Source organism: Centruroides sculpturatus, unplaced genomic scaffold (genome assembly GCF_000671375.1).
Source record: "Centruroides sculpturatus isolate CEXI.00-Female unplaced genomic scaffold, Cexi_2.0 scaffold843, whole genome shotgun sequence".
Classification (NCBI taxonomy): Eukaryota; Metazoa; Arthropoda; class Arachnida; order Scorpiones; family Buthidae; genus Centruroides; species Centruroides sculpturatus.
This window is the reverse complement of record NW_019385174.1, coordinates 228,186-243,825: the sequence shown is the minus strand read 5'-3', so window position 1 is coordinate 243,825 and position 15,640 is coordinate 228,186. Positions and strand designations below refer to the sequence as shown.

At 29.0% G+C, this 15,640-nt stretch overlaps 1 protein-coding gene across 2 annotated transcripts in view; it reads left to right on the top strand.

The window, feature by feature from the left end:
• LOC111635738 (lissencephaly-1 homolog) overlaps window positions 1–12,637 on the top strand; it is a 68,532-nt gene extending 55,895 nt beyond the window's left edge. For both annotated transcript variants that reach the window (XM_023380803.1, XM_023380804.1), the window contains exons 8-13: window positions 2,794–2,896; window positions 2,972–3,068; window positions 4,464–4,595; window positions 4,667–4,768; window positions 11,078–11,234; window positions 11,332–12,637. In XM_023380803.1, the coding sequence (XP_023236571.1) occupies window positions 2,794–2,896; window positions 2,972–3,068; window positions 4,464–4,595; window positions 4,667–4,768; window positions 11,078–11,234; window positions 11,332–11,405 (665 nt within the window). In that variant the 3' untranslated portion in view covers window positions 11,406–12,637. The remainder of the gene's footprint in view (window positions 1–2,793; window positions 2,897–2,971; window positions 3,069–4,463; window positions 4,596–4,666; window positions 4,769–11,077; window positions 11,235–11,331) is intronic.
• Window positions 12,638–15,640: the final 3,003 nt, after the last annotated feature.

Genomic DNA, 15,640 nt, shown 5'->3' with positions numbered 1-15,640 from the left:
CGACGTTCTACCCAGTATATACTGATAGGATAGTATTCTCCCGAACTTTGAAACTCTCCCTTGTAATTCCAGCTTTTTATATTTCTGACAGAAACAATTCTTTTACATTTTCTTATGAAAATGCGGATTTATGCCGATATCTGCTATTAAAGATCTTTTAAAGAAGTGGGAGGACGTTGTTCTGACAGAACAACGGTCTTAAAATGGCATCCAAACCAGGTTGAGGTTAATAGGCCTAGGGTTCTCTACAATTACAATGCTATTAATTACTTCTGAAAAATCATAAAGAAGACAGAAAAGCAATCGACATTGGACAGATTCTTTAATTAATTAATTAACCCCCGCAAACGGAAAAAACATGACTAATAAAAATGCAAGACCGTGTATATATGTATTTTTATTATTACATATAAATAAACGTAATAAGAAAGTATAGTCTATATTTTTTATTATTTGGAGGTCTCCAGAACGAATTAATCAAATTTTTATAGAAACCTATGGTAAATTGATAATCGGTTAACGAACAATTCGGATAACGAACAAAGTCTTGGAACGGATTATGTTCGTCAACCGATCATCCACTGTATATGCAAACATAATAAAACTTTATGAAAACTATGAAATTGGCCTGATGAATGAAGCAGTAATGGCATTAGTCTGTCACTCTAGAGGAATGATTCAAATCCAGATCAGAATTTCAAAAATTTTTACAGGTGATGAAAATGTTGATCTGGCTATTTTGGACCTTATCTTTTACCAGCTGACCGCTCTACTGTGGATCTGACCTAAACTCATGATAAAAATGTAATTAAAAAAACTGTAGTATTGAAAACCCTGGAGTGCAGAACTCCAGCATAGAGTTCAGTGTAGATGGCTGAACTGGAGAAAGATGATTGGGGTGCTGTGTGATAAGAAAATAAACTGCAAAATAAAAAGATTATACAAAATCATGGTAAGACCTGCAATGATAAACACTGCTGAGATGTGGACAATTACAAGATCCCAGGAAAAGATTAAGGAGACAGCAGAGATGAGAATACTGAGATGAATGTATGGTATGATGAAAGAGGACAGAATTAGGCATGATTACATAAGAGGAACAGTCAAGGTGGATCCTGTAAGTAAGATGCAGGAAAGTAGATTGATTGTTTGGGCATATGGAGAGAAGTGCAGACTAGGAAAGAGGATGAAGAAGTTGGAAGTGATTGGGATGAGGAAGCAGGAAGACTGAAGCTGAGATGGAGAGACAAGGTGGCAGAGGATGTGGGAGAGTGGGTATGGAGGAGAGAGGATGCCCTGGATAGAGAAAAATGGAGAAAACAGATTAAAAATGGCAATGCTGACCCTATGTTACTATGGTAAAAAGCAAAGACAGGTTAAGTACAGGTTAGGTATCATGATTATTTTAGCATTTTGACTCACAACTATCATTTTAAACTGTTAGAACAAATATGAAATTTTTATTTTTTGAATATTTNCTTTCATTTCTAGGTGTAAGGAGTTCAGGCCTTCCACATCACTTATTTTTGACATAATTTTCACCCTGAGTTAACACATTTCTCATAGCATGTGTAGATCGATTTATAACTGCCAAAATTCATCTTAGAGATTGTCCCGATCCTTTTACTTGGTAAATTTCACGTATTGCCAACTCTGTTAGTGTTTTTCCATGAGGCATTGTTTTAAATCACAAAAACTGTTTAAAATTGGTGCCACATTTTTAATAATGAGTGATACTCCGCTCTGGTGACAACTAATTAAACCAATAATTAATAAAAAATTATTATATTAATTTTATGCACCTGTGTTTATACTTTTGAAACACTCAAAAATTGAAAATCTGTGATAATTTTTTTGTAATTGTCAGATTTCTCTAAAAATTTCAGAAAATGTTTAAATTGGTGTTGTAAACAACATACTAATATAATAAATACATTACTATAGTTAATGTTTTTGCTATTGAAAAATGTTGGGTGTGTTTATAATTTTGAAACAGACTGTAATCGTGGCTACTGTATCATTAAAAATTATTTTGTTATTTTGCACAAGCAAAATAAATATATTGAAAAATATAAAAACAAAAAAATATATATTTCAAAAGTTTGTTTTAATATAAAAATTATTATGCATAGTGACGTCTAGTATCAAAAACATTTCAATGCAGAAACAAGTACATTCAGGGTCAACAGGTTAGGTCAAATGAGGTCAACACGAAAATACTCAGGAACAACACGGGACAGGTTAAAGCACACTAAAACACAAGAATTCATATTAAATATTTTGTTTCTTTCTCTTTCTTTTTTTATTTATACTGTAGTTTATTAGTTCAGTTTTAAGTATTATATTATATTTACACTGACCAGCCAAAACATTATGACCACCCCTTGTCAATGCAAGAACTGTTTCTATAGATATACAGTGACATGTATCAAAGTCATTAAACAGGTATATAATAGCTGATAGAAGGTTGCACAGTCAGTAGTAATTATAGTGTGCAAATGGATTAAAGCAGTGGATTCATCTTACTTCAACAAAAGCCAAATTGTGATAGACAGATACCTTGATGTTAGTATTTACAAAACTGCAAAGCTTGTGTACTGTTTTTGCTAATAAGTAATAAATGTCTATTAAAGGTAGTCCAAACATGGCAAAACAATGAACCATCTGCAAAACATAGGCCAATCACACCTTATTGATGAAAGAGGTTGGTGAAAGCTGTATAGTATTGTGCAAAGAAACAGGAGGGCTATTGTGGTACAAATCTCACTACATGTATTTTTTTGTGTTTTTTAGGACATGATCACAATGTATCTTCTGTTTCATTTATGCCTAGTGGTGATCATCTTGTATCATCTTCCAGAGATAAGACAATAAAAATTTGGGAAGTTGCCACTGGGTTGGTATAAATATTTAATTATTGGAACATTCTTTTAAATATTACTTTAAAAAAACTTATTGATATTTACATTAGATATTGTGTGAAAACTTTTACTGGTCATCGAGAATGGGTCAGAATGGTTAGAGTAAATCAAGATGGCTCATTGCTTGCCAGCTGTTCCAATGATCAAGTATTTGCTTTTATTGATTAAATTTTTGAATAATACTGCATGAAAAAAATTTACTGCAACATTTATTTGTCCTAATTTTAAAATTTATTCTCATTTTTATGATTTGACTTTTTTATTGAAAAAAGTGAATAATTTCAATAATGTGTTTTTAATTCAGCTAAGAATGTTAAAAATGAGTTACTTAAATAGGAAACGTTTCATTCTGAAATACAAGAATTATATGATAATCATATTTATTAATCAAGGCTGATTGTGGCATGACAATGTGGCAGTTGTCAGGGGCAGATAGCATTGGAGAAGTGTTATCCATATGGTGACTAAGGGTCAGAAACGACTGAATGGTTGACATCATCATATTTATTAAGCAATTTACTCTAAACTTAGATATTAACTGAGAGCAGTAAAACAATAAATGGTTGAATAAATGTGAATGATACAATAAAAGGATTGTTTATCAATTGACAAAATTCATTAAAATTATTGAAAGATTGAGTTAGGTATATATAATGTGTACCTGAATCTATGTTTATTTTATATATCATTATACAAATTATTTATATTGTTAGTGTTTTATTTTTGTAAAAATAATTTACAATAAATAAACAAGCTTGCTTATTGCAATTGTTTCAAAATTGAAAATTCTGAATTATTTATTATTAATTAATTTGAAACAACTCCAATAAGCAAGCTGGTTTATTTATTGTATATTATTTTTACAAAAATAAAACACTAACAATATAAATAATTTGTATAATGATATATAAAATAAACATAGATTCAGGTACACATTATATACACCTAACTCAATCTTTCAATAATTTTAATGAATTTTGTCAATTGATAAACAATCCTTTTATTGTATCATTCACATTTATTCAACCATTTATTGTTTTACTGCTCTCAGTTAATATCTAAGTTTAGAGTAAATTGCTTAATAAATATGATGATGTCAACCATTCAGTCGTTTCTGACCCTTAGTCACCATATGGATAACACTTCTCCAATGCTATCTGCCCCTGACAACTGCCACATTGTCATGCCACAATCAGCCTTGATTAATAAATATGATTATCATATAATTCTTGTATTTCAGAATGAAACGTTTCCTATTTAAGTAACTCATTTTTAACATTCTTAGCTGAATTAAAAACACATTATTGAAATTATTCACTTTTTTCAATAAAAAAGTCAAATCATAAAAATGAGAATAAATTTTAAAATTAGGACAAATAAATGTTGCAGTAAATTTTTTTCATGCAGTATTGTTCAAAAATTTAATCAATAAAAGCAAATACTTGATCATTGGAACAGCTNTATATATATTTTTTAAATACTACTGAAATATATTAATAACAAAAAATTAAATTTTTACAAAAATTTGAAAATTTTGTTTAGACTGTTCGAGTCTGGATTGTCACTACAAAAGAATGTAAATTAGAATTAAGAGAACATGACCATGTTGTGGAATGTGTTGCTTGGGCTCCAGAGTCTGCCTCACCAGCTATAAATGATGCTGCTGGAATTGATGTAAGTGCATAATCAAATTACATACTTATAATTAATTTTATTCTTTACAAATATTTAATTTTATATTTTAGAATAAACGTGGCTTTAGAACTGGACCATTCCTTCTCTCTGGATCTAGAGATAAAACTATAAAAATGTGGGATATTAGCACTGGACAATGTATTTTTACATTGGTAAGAAAATAAAAAATTGTTGTTGTTAAAAAATAATTAATAAAAAGTTATTTTATATTATTATTATTTTTTATTTTAAAATGAATTGTAATTATTCATTTTTTAATGGTTCCATTAATAAATTTAGAAAAAGCAAGCAATTTTTAGAAAGTAACTATATTTCATTAGAAGAAAATTATAAAAGCATAACATTTTAATATTGATTATCTGTTAATATATATTTTTCTATTTATTTTTAAATCGAAATTATATAAGCTTATATTATACTGTAGTTTATTAGTTCAGTTTTAAGTATTATATTATATTTACACTGACCAGCCAAAACATTATGACCACCCCTTGTCAATGCAAGAACTGTTTCTATAGATATACAGTGACATGTATCAAAGTCATTAAACAGGTATATAATAGCTGATAGAAGGTTGCACAGTCAGTAGTAATTATAGTGTGCAAATGGATTAAAGCAGTGGATTCATCTTACTTCAACAAAAGCCAAATTGTGATAGACAGATACCTTGATGTTAGTATTTACAAAACAGCAAAGCTTGTGTACTGTTTTTGCTAATAAGTAATAAATGTCTATTAAAGGTAGTCCAAACATGGCAAAACAATGAACCATCTGCAAAACATAGGCCAATCACACCTTATTGATGAAAGAGGTTGGTGAAAGCTGTATAGTATTGTGCAAAGAAACAGGAGGGCTATTGTGGTACAAATCTCACTGTTTCAATAGTGATGATGGATGAGAACGTTGAAACATACTGTTCATCAAATACTCCTGAATATAGTCTATGGAACTGCAGGCGTAGTCTTGTGCTCTGTAAATAATGTTCATTGCAGACAGTGCTTGTAGTAGGCACGTTAGCATCAAAATTGGACTATTGAGGAATGGAAGAAGATTGCCTAGCCAACAAATTACAATTTATAAATCCCTTGATATAAATCCAATTGCACACTTTGGATGCAATCATTAATCAGTCTCTCCAATTGAGTTATAGAAATGGATTAATGATGCATCACCTAAACCACATAATTTGTAGGAACTGAAGGCTCTTCTACTGACATCATGGTTCCAGCTCTCACTAGACATCTAGTAAAATTTCATAGAATCCATGCCTTACCAGATGCACGTTGTTTTGGCAACAGAAAGAGGATCAGCATCCTATTAAATATGTGGTCATAATGTTTTGGCTGATTGATGTATATTTGAATTAAAATGTCTGAATACAATATTAAAAACAATTTATTTGTACTACTGTTAGTAAAAAAATACTTGGAAATGCAGCTATACCAGATGACTTCTAGCATCAAAATTACATATATTTCTGTATATATTCTTTCTACTTGGCCTTGTTTATTAATAGGACTTATTACTACACCAGTATAATAAGTTCTATTAATAAACAAGGTCTAAGTAGACAATATATATACAGAAATGTAAAACGGTAAGTACTGTACATAGAGGGAAAAAAATTAAAATTACATACAGTTTACTAGTGTTAAAAAGTATATAATGAAATATTTAGTAAGCAGTTAATACTTTTTCACTTAAATTGCTTTTTCAGAAATACAATTATAATTGTAATTAGAATGGCTTTTAACCTATCCCATGTTGAAAATTTTTTCCATTGTGTGTGGCCGCCATGTTGAATTTTTGTCGATGTTAAGCCTAACAAAAATTTTTAAAAAATAACTCAGTTTGTTTCAAAATTACAAACACACCCAACTTTTTTCAATAACAAAAACATTAACAATTATAATGTATTATTATATTAGTATATTGTTTACAACATCAATTTAAACATTTTCTGAAATTTTTAGAGCAATCTGACAATTACCAAAAAATCACAGATATTTTCAATTTTTGATTGTTTCAATATTTTGTAGGTCCACCATTTGATTTAATTAGTTCAGATACTCTATCAGGCATACATTTTATTAGTTTTTGAAGTTGTTCTTGTTTAATATTTTCCCAACAATCCATGATAGCTAATTTCAGTTCATTTACTGTATTGTATTGTCTGTTTTGGCCATAAACTCATAAGCCCCAAACATTCTCTATCGGGTTCATATCAGAGCTCCATGATGGCCAATCAATTACTTTATATTTTTCAGCAAACCAATTTTTAGTTGACTTTGATATATGAATGGCAGCATTATCCTGTTGGAATTGCCAATTTTCTCCTCCAATAAGTGATCCAAAAGTTATTAAATTTTGATAAAACAGTTCTTGATACTTTTCTGAATTCATTCTATCTTCTATAAATACAATATCTATTTTTTCCTCCCCATCCAAATCCTGCCCACACATCACATATCCTCCACCTTGCTGTTTGCTCATTCTGACTTCTTTGTTCTTCCTCAAATCATGCCAGTAATGACTATAACTGTCAGGTCTATCTAAATTCCACTTTTTTTCATCTGAAAAGACTATTTGTTTCCACTCCTCTTTCCATATCATCTTGTCTTTGCCCACTTTAATCTAGTTGTTTTGTGCAATTGTGTTAATTTCGGTTTGGCAGTCATTTTTGTAAATTTGGCATTTTTATAACTATTCATACATCTCCATACAGTTGCTGGTGAAACTGCAATTGGCAATGTTGATGCTTCTTCTCTGACAGACAACTTGTTGACCGTCAGTAGCTGAAAAACCTTTCTTTCATTTCTAGGTGTAAGGAGTTCAGGCCTTCCACATCACTTATTTTTGACATAATTTTCACCCTGAGTTAACACATTTCTCATAGCATGTGTAGATCGATTTATAACTGCCAAAATTCATCTTAGAGATTGTCCCGATCCTTTTACTTGGTAAATTTCACGTATTGCCAACTCTGTTAGTGTTTTTCCATGAGGCATTGTTTTAAATCACAAAAACTGTTTAAAATTGGTGCCACATTTTTAATAATGAGTGATACTCCGCTCTGGTGACAACTAATTAAACCAATAATTAATAAAAAATTATTATATTAATTTTATGCACCTGTGTTTATACTTTTGAAACACTCAAAAATTGAAAATCTGTGATAATTTTTTTGTAATTGTCAGATTTCTCTAAAAATTTCAGAAAATGTTTAAATTGGTGTTGTAAACAACATACTAATATAATAAATACATTACTATAGTTAATGTTTTTGCTATTGAAAAATGTTGGGTGTGTTTATAATTTTGAAACAGACTGTAATCGTGGCTACTGTATCATTAAAAATTATTTTGTTATTTTGCACAAGCAAAATAAATATATTGAAAAATATAAAAACAAAAAAATATATATTTCAAAAGTTTGTTTTAATATAAAAATTATTATGCATAGTGACGTCTAGTATCAAAAACATTTCAATGCAGAAACAAGTACATTCAGGGTCAACAGGTTAGGTCAAATGAGGTCAACACGAAAATACTCAGGAACAACACGGGACAGGTTAAAGCACACTAAAACACAAGAATTCATATTAAATATTTTGTTTCTTTCTCTTTCTTTTTTTATAGTAAAATAATCAAAACAAAAATAGTAATAAATATAGAGCTCTGTAGAATTATTTTTAAAATTATGATTTAAATATAAAATAAAAATAACTGTTTATATAAGATCATTTTAAAATTGTCTCAAAATATTAAGATGATTTAAAAATATATTTCACATGTAATTTTAATAAATAAAAACATTATTCTAAACTTGGTAAATATCCTTTTACAACGGTGATGGTTGTACATATGTCAACAAAACATCAGATAATGAAGTATTTGTGATGATGCAGACAATAAGGTAGGCTTTGCAGTTTCAAGATGGAATTAAAAAAAGAGAGTTGAATTTGTTAAATGAGTTTGAAACCTTGTGTGAAAGGAAAATTTTATTTAAAAACTACATACAAACTAAAAATAAATGTTTTTTAATACTGTATATGTACATTTTTATGGTTGTATAAGTATAAATACAACAAAAAATAAACACAAATATATATTTTATTTATTGAAAATACTTTCTTTTATTGTATGATGTCTAGGTAATTTTATTGTGAAAAATTTCATTAGAAATAATTTTATTTTTAATGAAATTTTCTATGCAATGAATTTTTCTCTTAGAATTTAGTAATTTCAGTAAATGGAAGTTCTACTGTACATAAGCTATGCACTATGAATAAACTTTGATGATACTTTCATAACACTATCTATTTTGAATTTGCAACAATAAACAAGAACCAATTAATAATTCATTTCCTCAGTTATTTATGGCATTTACGTACCTGAATATTAAATTTTGTTGCATTTATATAAGGATATACATAAAATATCAATTGATCAAATAGGCTATGTATGCTAGTAGTTACTTACATAATTCTGATCTTAATGTACTAAATTATAGAGAAAAAATATGAAAAGAACTCAGTTGAAGATTATATAATGTTCTTGAAATACAAAGGCAAGTCAAACAAAAGAATGAATTTTTTACTCATGAAATGCAGCAGGCAAGATCCAAGTTGATATATTTTTAGAATAGTCTCTGTTGAATTGTATACATTTGACCTAACATGTCTGCCAGTCCTGGAAAACATTCTGAAACCCATCTTTTGCTATCCTCTTTAGAATGGCCCAATGGCCATTGATGAAATGAAATACTGGCCTCACAGCTCCGATTTCAGATAAAGGAACAAAAACATAGTTACACCAAGCATGGTCTAGACTGTATAGAGCAGGGGTGGCCAACAAGTCAATTGCAAAACCAATTTTGGTTGATCGCTCGCAATGTCTTGACTTAATGTGTTACACTTGTAAGTTGTAACTGAATGCAACGTGTGAACGTAATGCGCAAATGCAACTGTAGTGATATCGGACCTCTCCATTCTCCCTCGGATGCAGTTTTGTCAGTCTATGTACAATCCATTTGTGTACAGTTGTAAAAGGGGAATAAGAAATGTAGACAAAGGGTCGTAAAACCAAAAATAAGAAGGGACAGAGAGAGTAGGTCGGGACACTGTAGAGAGAGGAAGGGTGTAGTGGTGGTCCCCGAAAGTGACAACGTTGAGTTTCAATTTATCTTCTGTTTAAAATGTAAGTACCTTTTCTTTGTGTTTTAAATTAAATTGTGGCTTTTCTTATCTATCTAAACATAGTACATATTTCACATCTCCCTTCCCCTTGCCACTTAGACCAGGGATGGACAACCTTTTCTTTGTAAGGGCTGCACTTCAAAACTTTTGAACTGATGCAGGCCGCATACAAGATTTTTGAGGGGGGGAAATGCCGGTAAATCACAATTATTTATTCACATATAATTATAAATTAGAATAGGTATACTTAATTTAGCTTCTAGAACTGATGTAAATGTAATGTATCAAAAATATTTGATTAAATATTAGTCATTGCTAGTTTTAAATTAGTTTCGAGGTGAGTCTGTTAGCCAGTTTCTCGTTTTAATTTTTACTAAATTCATTGCAGGAAAAACTATTCACATACATAAGTTGTAGAAAATAACGTTTGAATTTTTGCTGCATACTTCTTAAGATAGGACATTGATATATTTATACACATTTTGTGCAACTTGGGTCGCGGGATGCCCATCCCTGACTTAAACTATGCCTATGGCAACAAGTCAATCACAACACATTTTAAAGATAAAAAGTAGATCTTATGTACTGTACACAAAAGTTGGCCACCCCTGGTATAGAGGGTGTAGCACACATTCAATATTTGATTGTTTTATACACATTTCCTGTGGCCAAAGAAAGCCAAGGAAGGAAATGATTTCCTTCCTCGACTACCATGGAATGGTCTAGTAACATGAAGTCCCCTGCATACAATGGTTACTGGGCAGTATTACATGACAGTTTTGAAGACCATGGCCAAACATATCTGATGAAAAGCCTTGAGCAGCTCTTGTCTATCTGGTGGTGCCTACACCTCAGTAATACAGCCCTCGTGTTGCCATTGTTATTGCCCAGTATTTGGCTTGACAAAACATCAAATGTTTGCCCATACCCTCTATACAGCCTGAATCTTGCTCTGTGTGACTGTTTTTGTTCCCTCATCTGAAATTGGAGCTATGAGGTCAGTGTTTTGTTCATCAACAGCTGAAGAGGTGGTTCTGAAGACTGTCACAAGACAGGTTCCAGGATTTGCAGAGACATATTTCAACACTATGTTTTATCTTATGTAAGTTAATTAAATAAAGTATAAATATTCTTTTTGTATAAAGTTGTCCTGCTTCAAAAAACCAAGATTATTATTTGTAATAGGAATTACAGCTGTAAAATTTATTTTTTGATTAATGAAATTAAAATCATTTTATTAATTATAATCAATTTCTGCTAATAGATCGGACATGATAATTGGGTTAGAGGATTGAAGTTTCATCCTGGTGGTAAATATATTGTAAGTGCATCAGATGATAAAACTTTAAGAGTTTGGGATATAAAGAATAAACGGTGCAGTAAAACGTTAGAAGCACACAGTCATTTCTGCACTTCAGTAGGTAAGAACATTTTTTTAAAATTTATAATAAATACATTATATTGTCTTAATAACAAAAATAATAATAATAAATAAATAATTAAATCTTTTACTTGTAGACTTTCATCATAATGCTCCTTTTGTCATCAGTGGCAGTGTTGATCAAACTGTTAAAGTATGGGAATGTCGTTAGCCGGAAAAAAACTGATTGGAAGGTGATAGCAGCTCACTGAACTCTTTTTGTGTCAAACTACTTTTACATAAAAAGGCTAATATTGATAACTAAATTTACAGCATGATTTTTGTCCTGTGAATTGATATGTTGCTTGTATAATGGCCAACATTACACAGATTTTGTGGCTTGTGTTACCTTACCACATATTTCACTGGATTATAGGCAGCAGTGATATTTGTACAGTGTTTTAATTTAATTTGTGTAATAATTTTGCCAAACATGTTTGCCAGACAATTATTTAATTGTAGGCATACTAGGCAAACTAAATTAATGACTTAATAGTTATAAATGTTAGTGATGTTTTGTTAGTGTTATACTCTGCAATGTTAGAGGTTAGGGAAATAGAAGAGATTTGAGGTTAATTCCGTCTTGCATCTATGCAATTCGGAAGTGACGTATCTAAAAATTGATTCATCGATCAACTCAAAAAATATTGGACTCACAACCTGTACTTTTATTTTGTACAGGTTTGACAGATTGAGATTGCTTATTTCTTTCACAGCTTTACTCTTTCTTTTATTCAGTTAAGAGAGTAGTTAAAGCTTTAAGAAAATAATTTAAAATAATTTTATTAAATAAATTTATCTTAGCAGTTAAACCAGGAACTAAATTTATTTCCAAATATTTTCAGTTGTTTTTAATTTTTCCCTGTATGGGTGTAAATGGAAAGTCATTTTCAGACAATTTGAGGAGTTGTGTGAGTGTATGTATATAAATATATATGTATCATTAGTTAAATAATTCTGTGCAAATAATAATCTAGTTCTTCTAATGTTGCACAGTTTAGTCTGCTGCGTAATAATTTTAGCATGAATATCTTAACTGTTAAAAATTGGCTTTAAATGTGATAAGTTATGAAAAAAAAAAATATATATATATATATATAAATATATATACAATATGTATTTGTGGTACTTCCAAAAAGTGAGAGATGTAAATCAGTTGATTCACATTGTATAAAATTCCTAATAGCAAGTCAAGCAATTGTCTGACTGTTTCCAGTGCTGAGTTATATTTCTGGTCAGACTATTGTGTATTATCACTTGTAGTATGAATGGATTTGAATATTATAGGTTGATTAAAATCTTACCTAATTCTCTTCCAAGCTCTGTATTGTACATTGCAAGAAAACTTTTTGTGATTTGAATTATTAAACTTGTTATGATGGAAATAAATTGTAATTGATCTCATTTGTGTTCCTTATTTTGTAGTTATTTTTTTTTTATTTAAAGTAAATAAAACTATGTTCCATATAACACTTAAGATATTTTTAAAAATTTGCATATATCTAAGAAAATTATATAAATTATAATATTGTTTGAAAAGAAGTCAAAAATTAACCATATTGTTATTGTAAATCACTATAATTGTCTAAATGCAATATATTTTGCCCTAATGAAGTCTTTATAGCAGAATTTGTCATAAAATTTAAAGAAAACATTAATTGGAATATATCACCAAAAACACGAAGCATCTTACTAAAATGGTATTTTGTATAAAATTCTTTAAAGATGTTTTTCAAATATGTTTATTATTCTAGTTTGTAATTTGAATTTTATTAAAATTAAATAATAAAAGATAACAAGTCTGATAATACTTTTCAGAATATACTTTAAACAAAAAAATTAATGTATTTTCTTAGCACAATGTTGCCATTGAGAACATATCACACAGGAAACATTTTCAGAGGAAAAAAGTTGTTTTATTGGTGTGAATGGATATGCATTTTGTGCTTAACGCCCTTCTTCAGTCCTATTATTACATATTTATCAGTAAATTGATTACAGGTTTACAAATTTACAGAATGCATTGAAAAAATTAGGATATGCATACAATGGTTTATATAATAAAACTTAATTACCTGAGATAGTGACAGTTAAACCAACATGACTCGTAAGAAGATATACATGTAGTTGAAAAAGGAATAAAGGAGCTAAAAATTCTTTTGGTTCCACACATATACACATTAGAATAGTATAACATGTGCTAAAATAAAAAAGGGGTGAACTTAAATCTAAAATTAAGTATATATTAAGAGGTAGAATTTTTAAAATAATGGAATACCTGTAGGGTGTGAAATAATTCTGATGAGATGTACAGGAACATAGACAAGATATGAGAGGTTAAAAAGAAGTGAATAATCCTTGTAACATACACTGAAAGTTTGGTGTGCCTTGCACAGTGGGGTATGATGGAGGGTGGTAGAACATCTTAATGGGCTTTGCTACTTAAGAATGGCTGCCAGATGTCATTTATGACTACACCTGTATTTAAGTTCATTCTGTGTGTTTCTTTAATTTTAATAATTTCAATGTGTTCATAAAATTTTCTTTTAATAATATTTTCTCTTTTAAGTATTTTGATGCTGTTGAGTGAGATCTTGCAGCAAGTTTTGTTGCAATGAGTGGCAACTGCAGAGTTGGTGTAATTATACTTTACGGCTCTTATATGTTCTTTTATATGGGTTTTTAATGCTCTGCTAGTTTCACCTATGTAATAGTATTTAGGATAACACATACAAACAAAGCTGTAAACAAGATTATTATTTAATAAAATGTCTGTGTTACTATTAGTTTGTTCTTTGGTTTTTAAGGAATTTTTGATTTTATTGTTTAGTATGGGTACTAAAATGATATTATATGGTGTTAATATCCTTTGGATGTTTTCAGAAATAGTAGGGATATAATCTAAACCTTTTTCCTTTTTCAACTACATGTATATCTTATGAGTCATGTTGGTTTAACTGTCACTATCTCAGGTAATTAAGTTTTATTATATAAACCATTGTACGCATATCCTAAATTTTTCAATGCATTCTGTAAATTTGTAAACCTGTAGTCAATTTACTGATAAATATGTAATAATAGGACTGAAAGGGGCATTAAGCCTGAAATGCATATCTGTTCACACCAATAAAACAACCTTAACAATATGTAAATTTTTCGACTATAAATTTGACTTTCATCTATTATCAGGACTTATTATACTGGTTTTACAGATAATATTACAAAGATTAACAGAAAACAATTTTCATTTTATTTCATATACAGGTATACGAAATAAAATAAAAATTGTTTTCTGTTAATCTTTGTAATATTATCTGTAAAACCAGTATAATAAGTCCTGATAATAGATGAAAGTCGAATTTATAGTCGAAAAATTTACATATTGTTAAGGAAAAAAAGACATTGAGGCAATTTAATTAAAACAACCTTTTTCCTCTGAAAGTGTTTCCTGTGTAATATGTTCTCAATGGCAACATTGTGCTAAGAAAATACATATAATAGAGAACAAAAAGCAACCAAGATTTTTAAAAAATTCATTTACTTTTATAATTTTCAATGAATAAAATTTTAACAATTTAGAGACTACTCAAGTGATGATTATATACTGAATGTGAATATTTATTTTACATATTTTTGTCTAATTATTTACAAAAGTCAGAAGTTGAAATCTTTCATGTATTTATTTCTTTTTGTCATTTCCAAAGGAAAAGAGAACTTAATTCAAAATTTTTTATGAAAGTAAAATTTACATTATCAAAATGTAGAAGCATTCTAAATGTGTAGCTCTTCAATAATAATAATAATAATTTAGAGTTTATCATTAGTGAATTCTTCAAATTTTTCCATTCAAAAAATATTTCAGTTAATTAAAGAAACTTGATATATTTGGAACTTTATATTATTATTATTATTTATTTGAAATATCAAAGAATTTCTTTTACAGATAAGACCTTTTGAATAAAAACTAAGGTACCTTAAACTTTGTTGATTTCTCCTTTTGTGTAAAATTTCTATTTAATTATTTCATATTTATAATCTTTTCAGAAAGGATGTTAAATCAATATAAAATGTAAAATAGGTTACTATTTTGTATTTTAGTATTAGCATCCAATATTATTTAATTTCATGTTGCCTTTATATAAAATTTACAAATTTCTGAAATTCTTACCATAAAAATTTTGTATTAAATATTTTTGAACTTTTCTCCCCTCTTATATATGTAAAGATTTATTTTATTTCTTCAAAGAAGAAAACTAAAAAAATATGGTCTTTAAAAAAGTTAATGAACAAATATGAAATTATGTGTACACATTCACACCTACCTACATATGAGGGCAGTTTTTTCCAATCTCTGATGGTCCACAAAACAAAGACAAGTGTAAATAACAAAATTAATTTATTATCAAA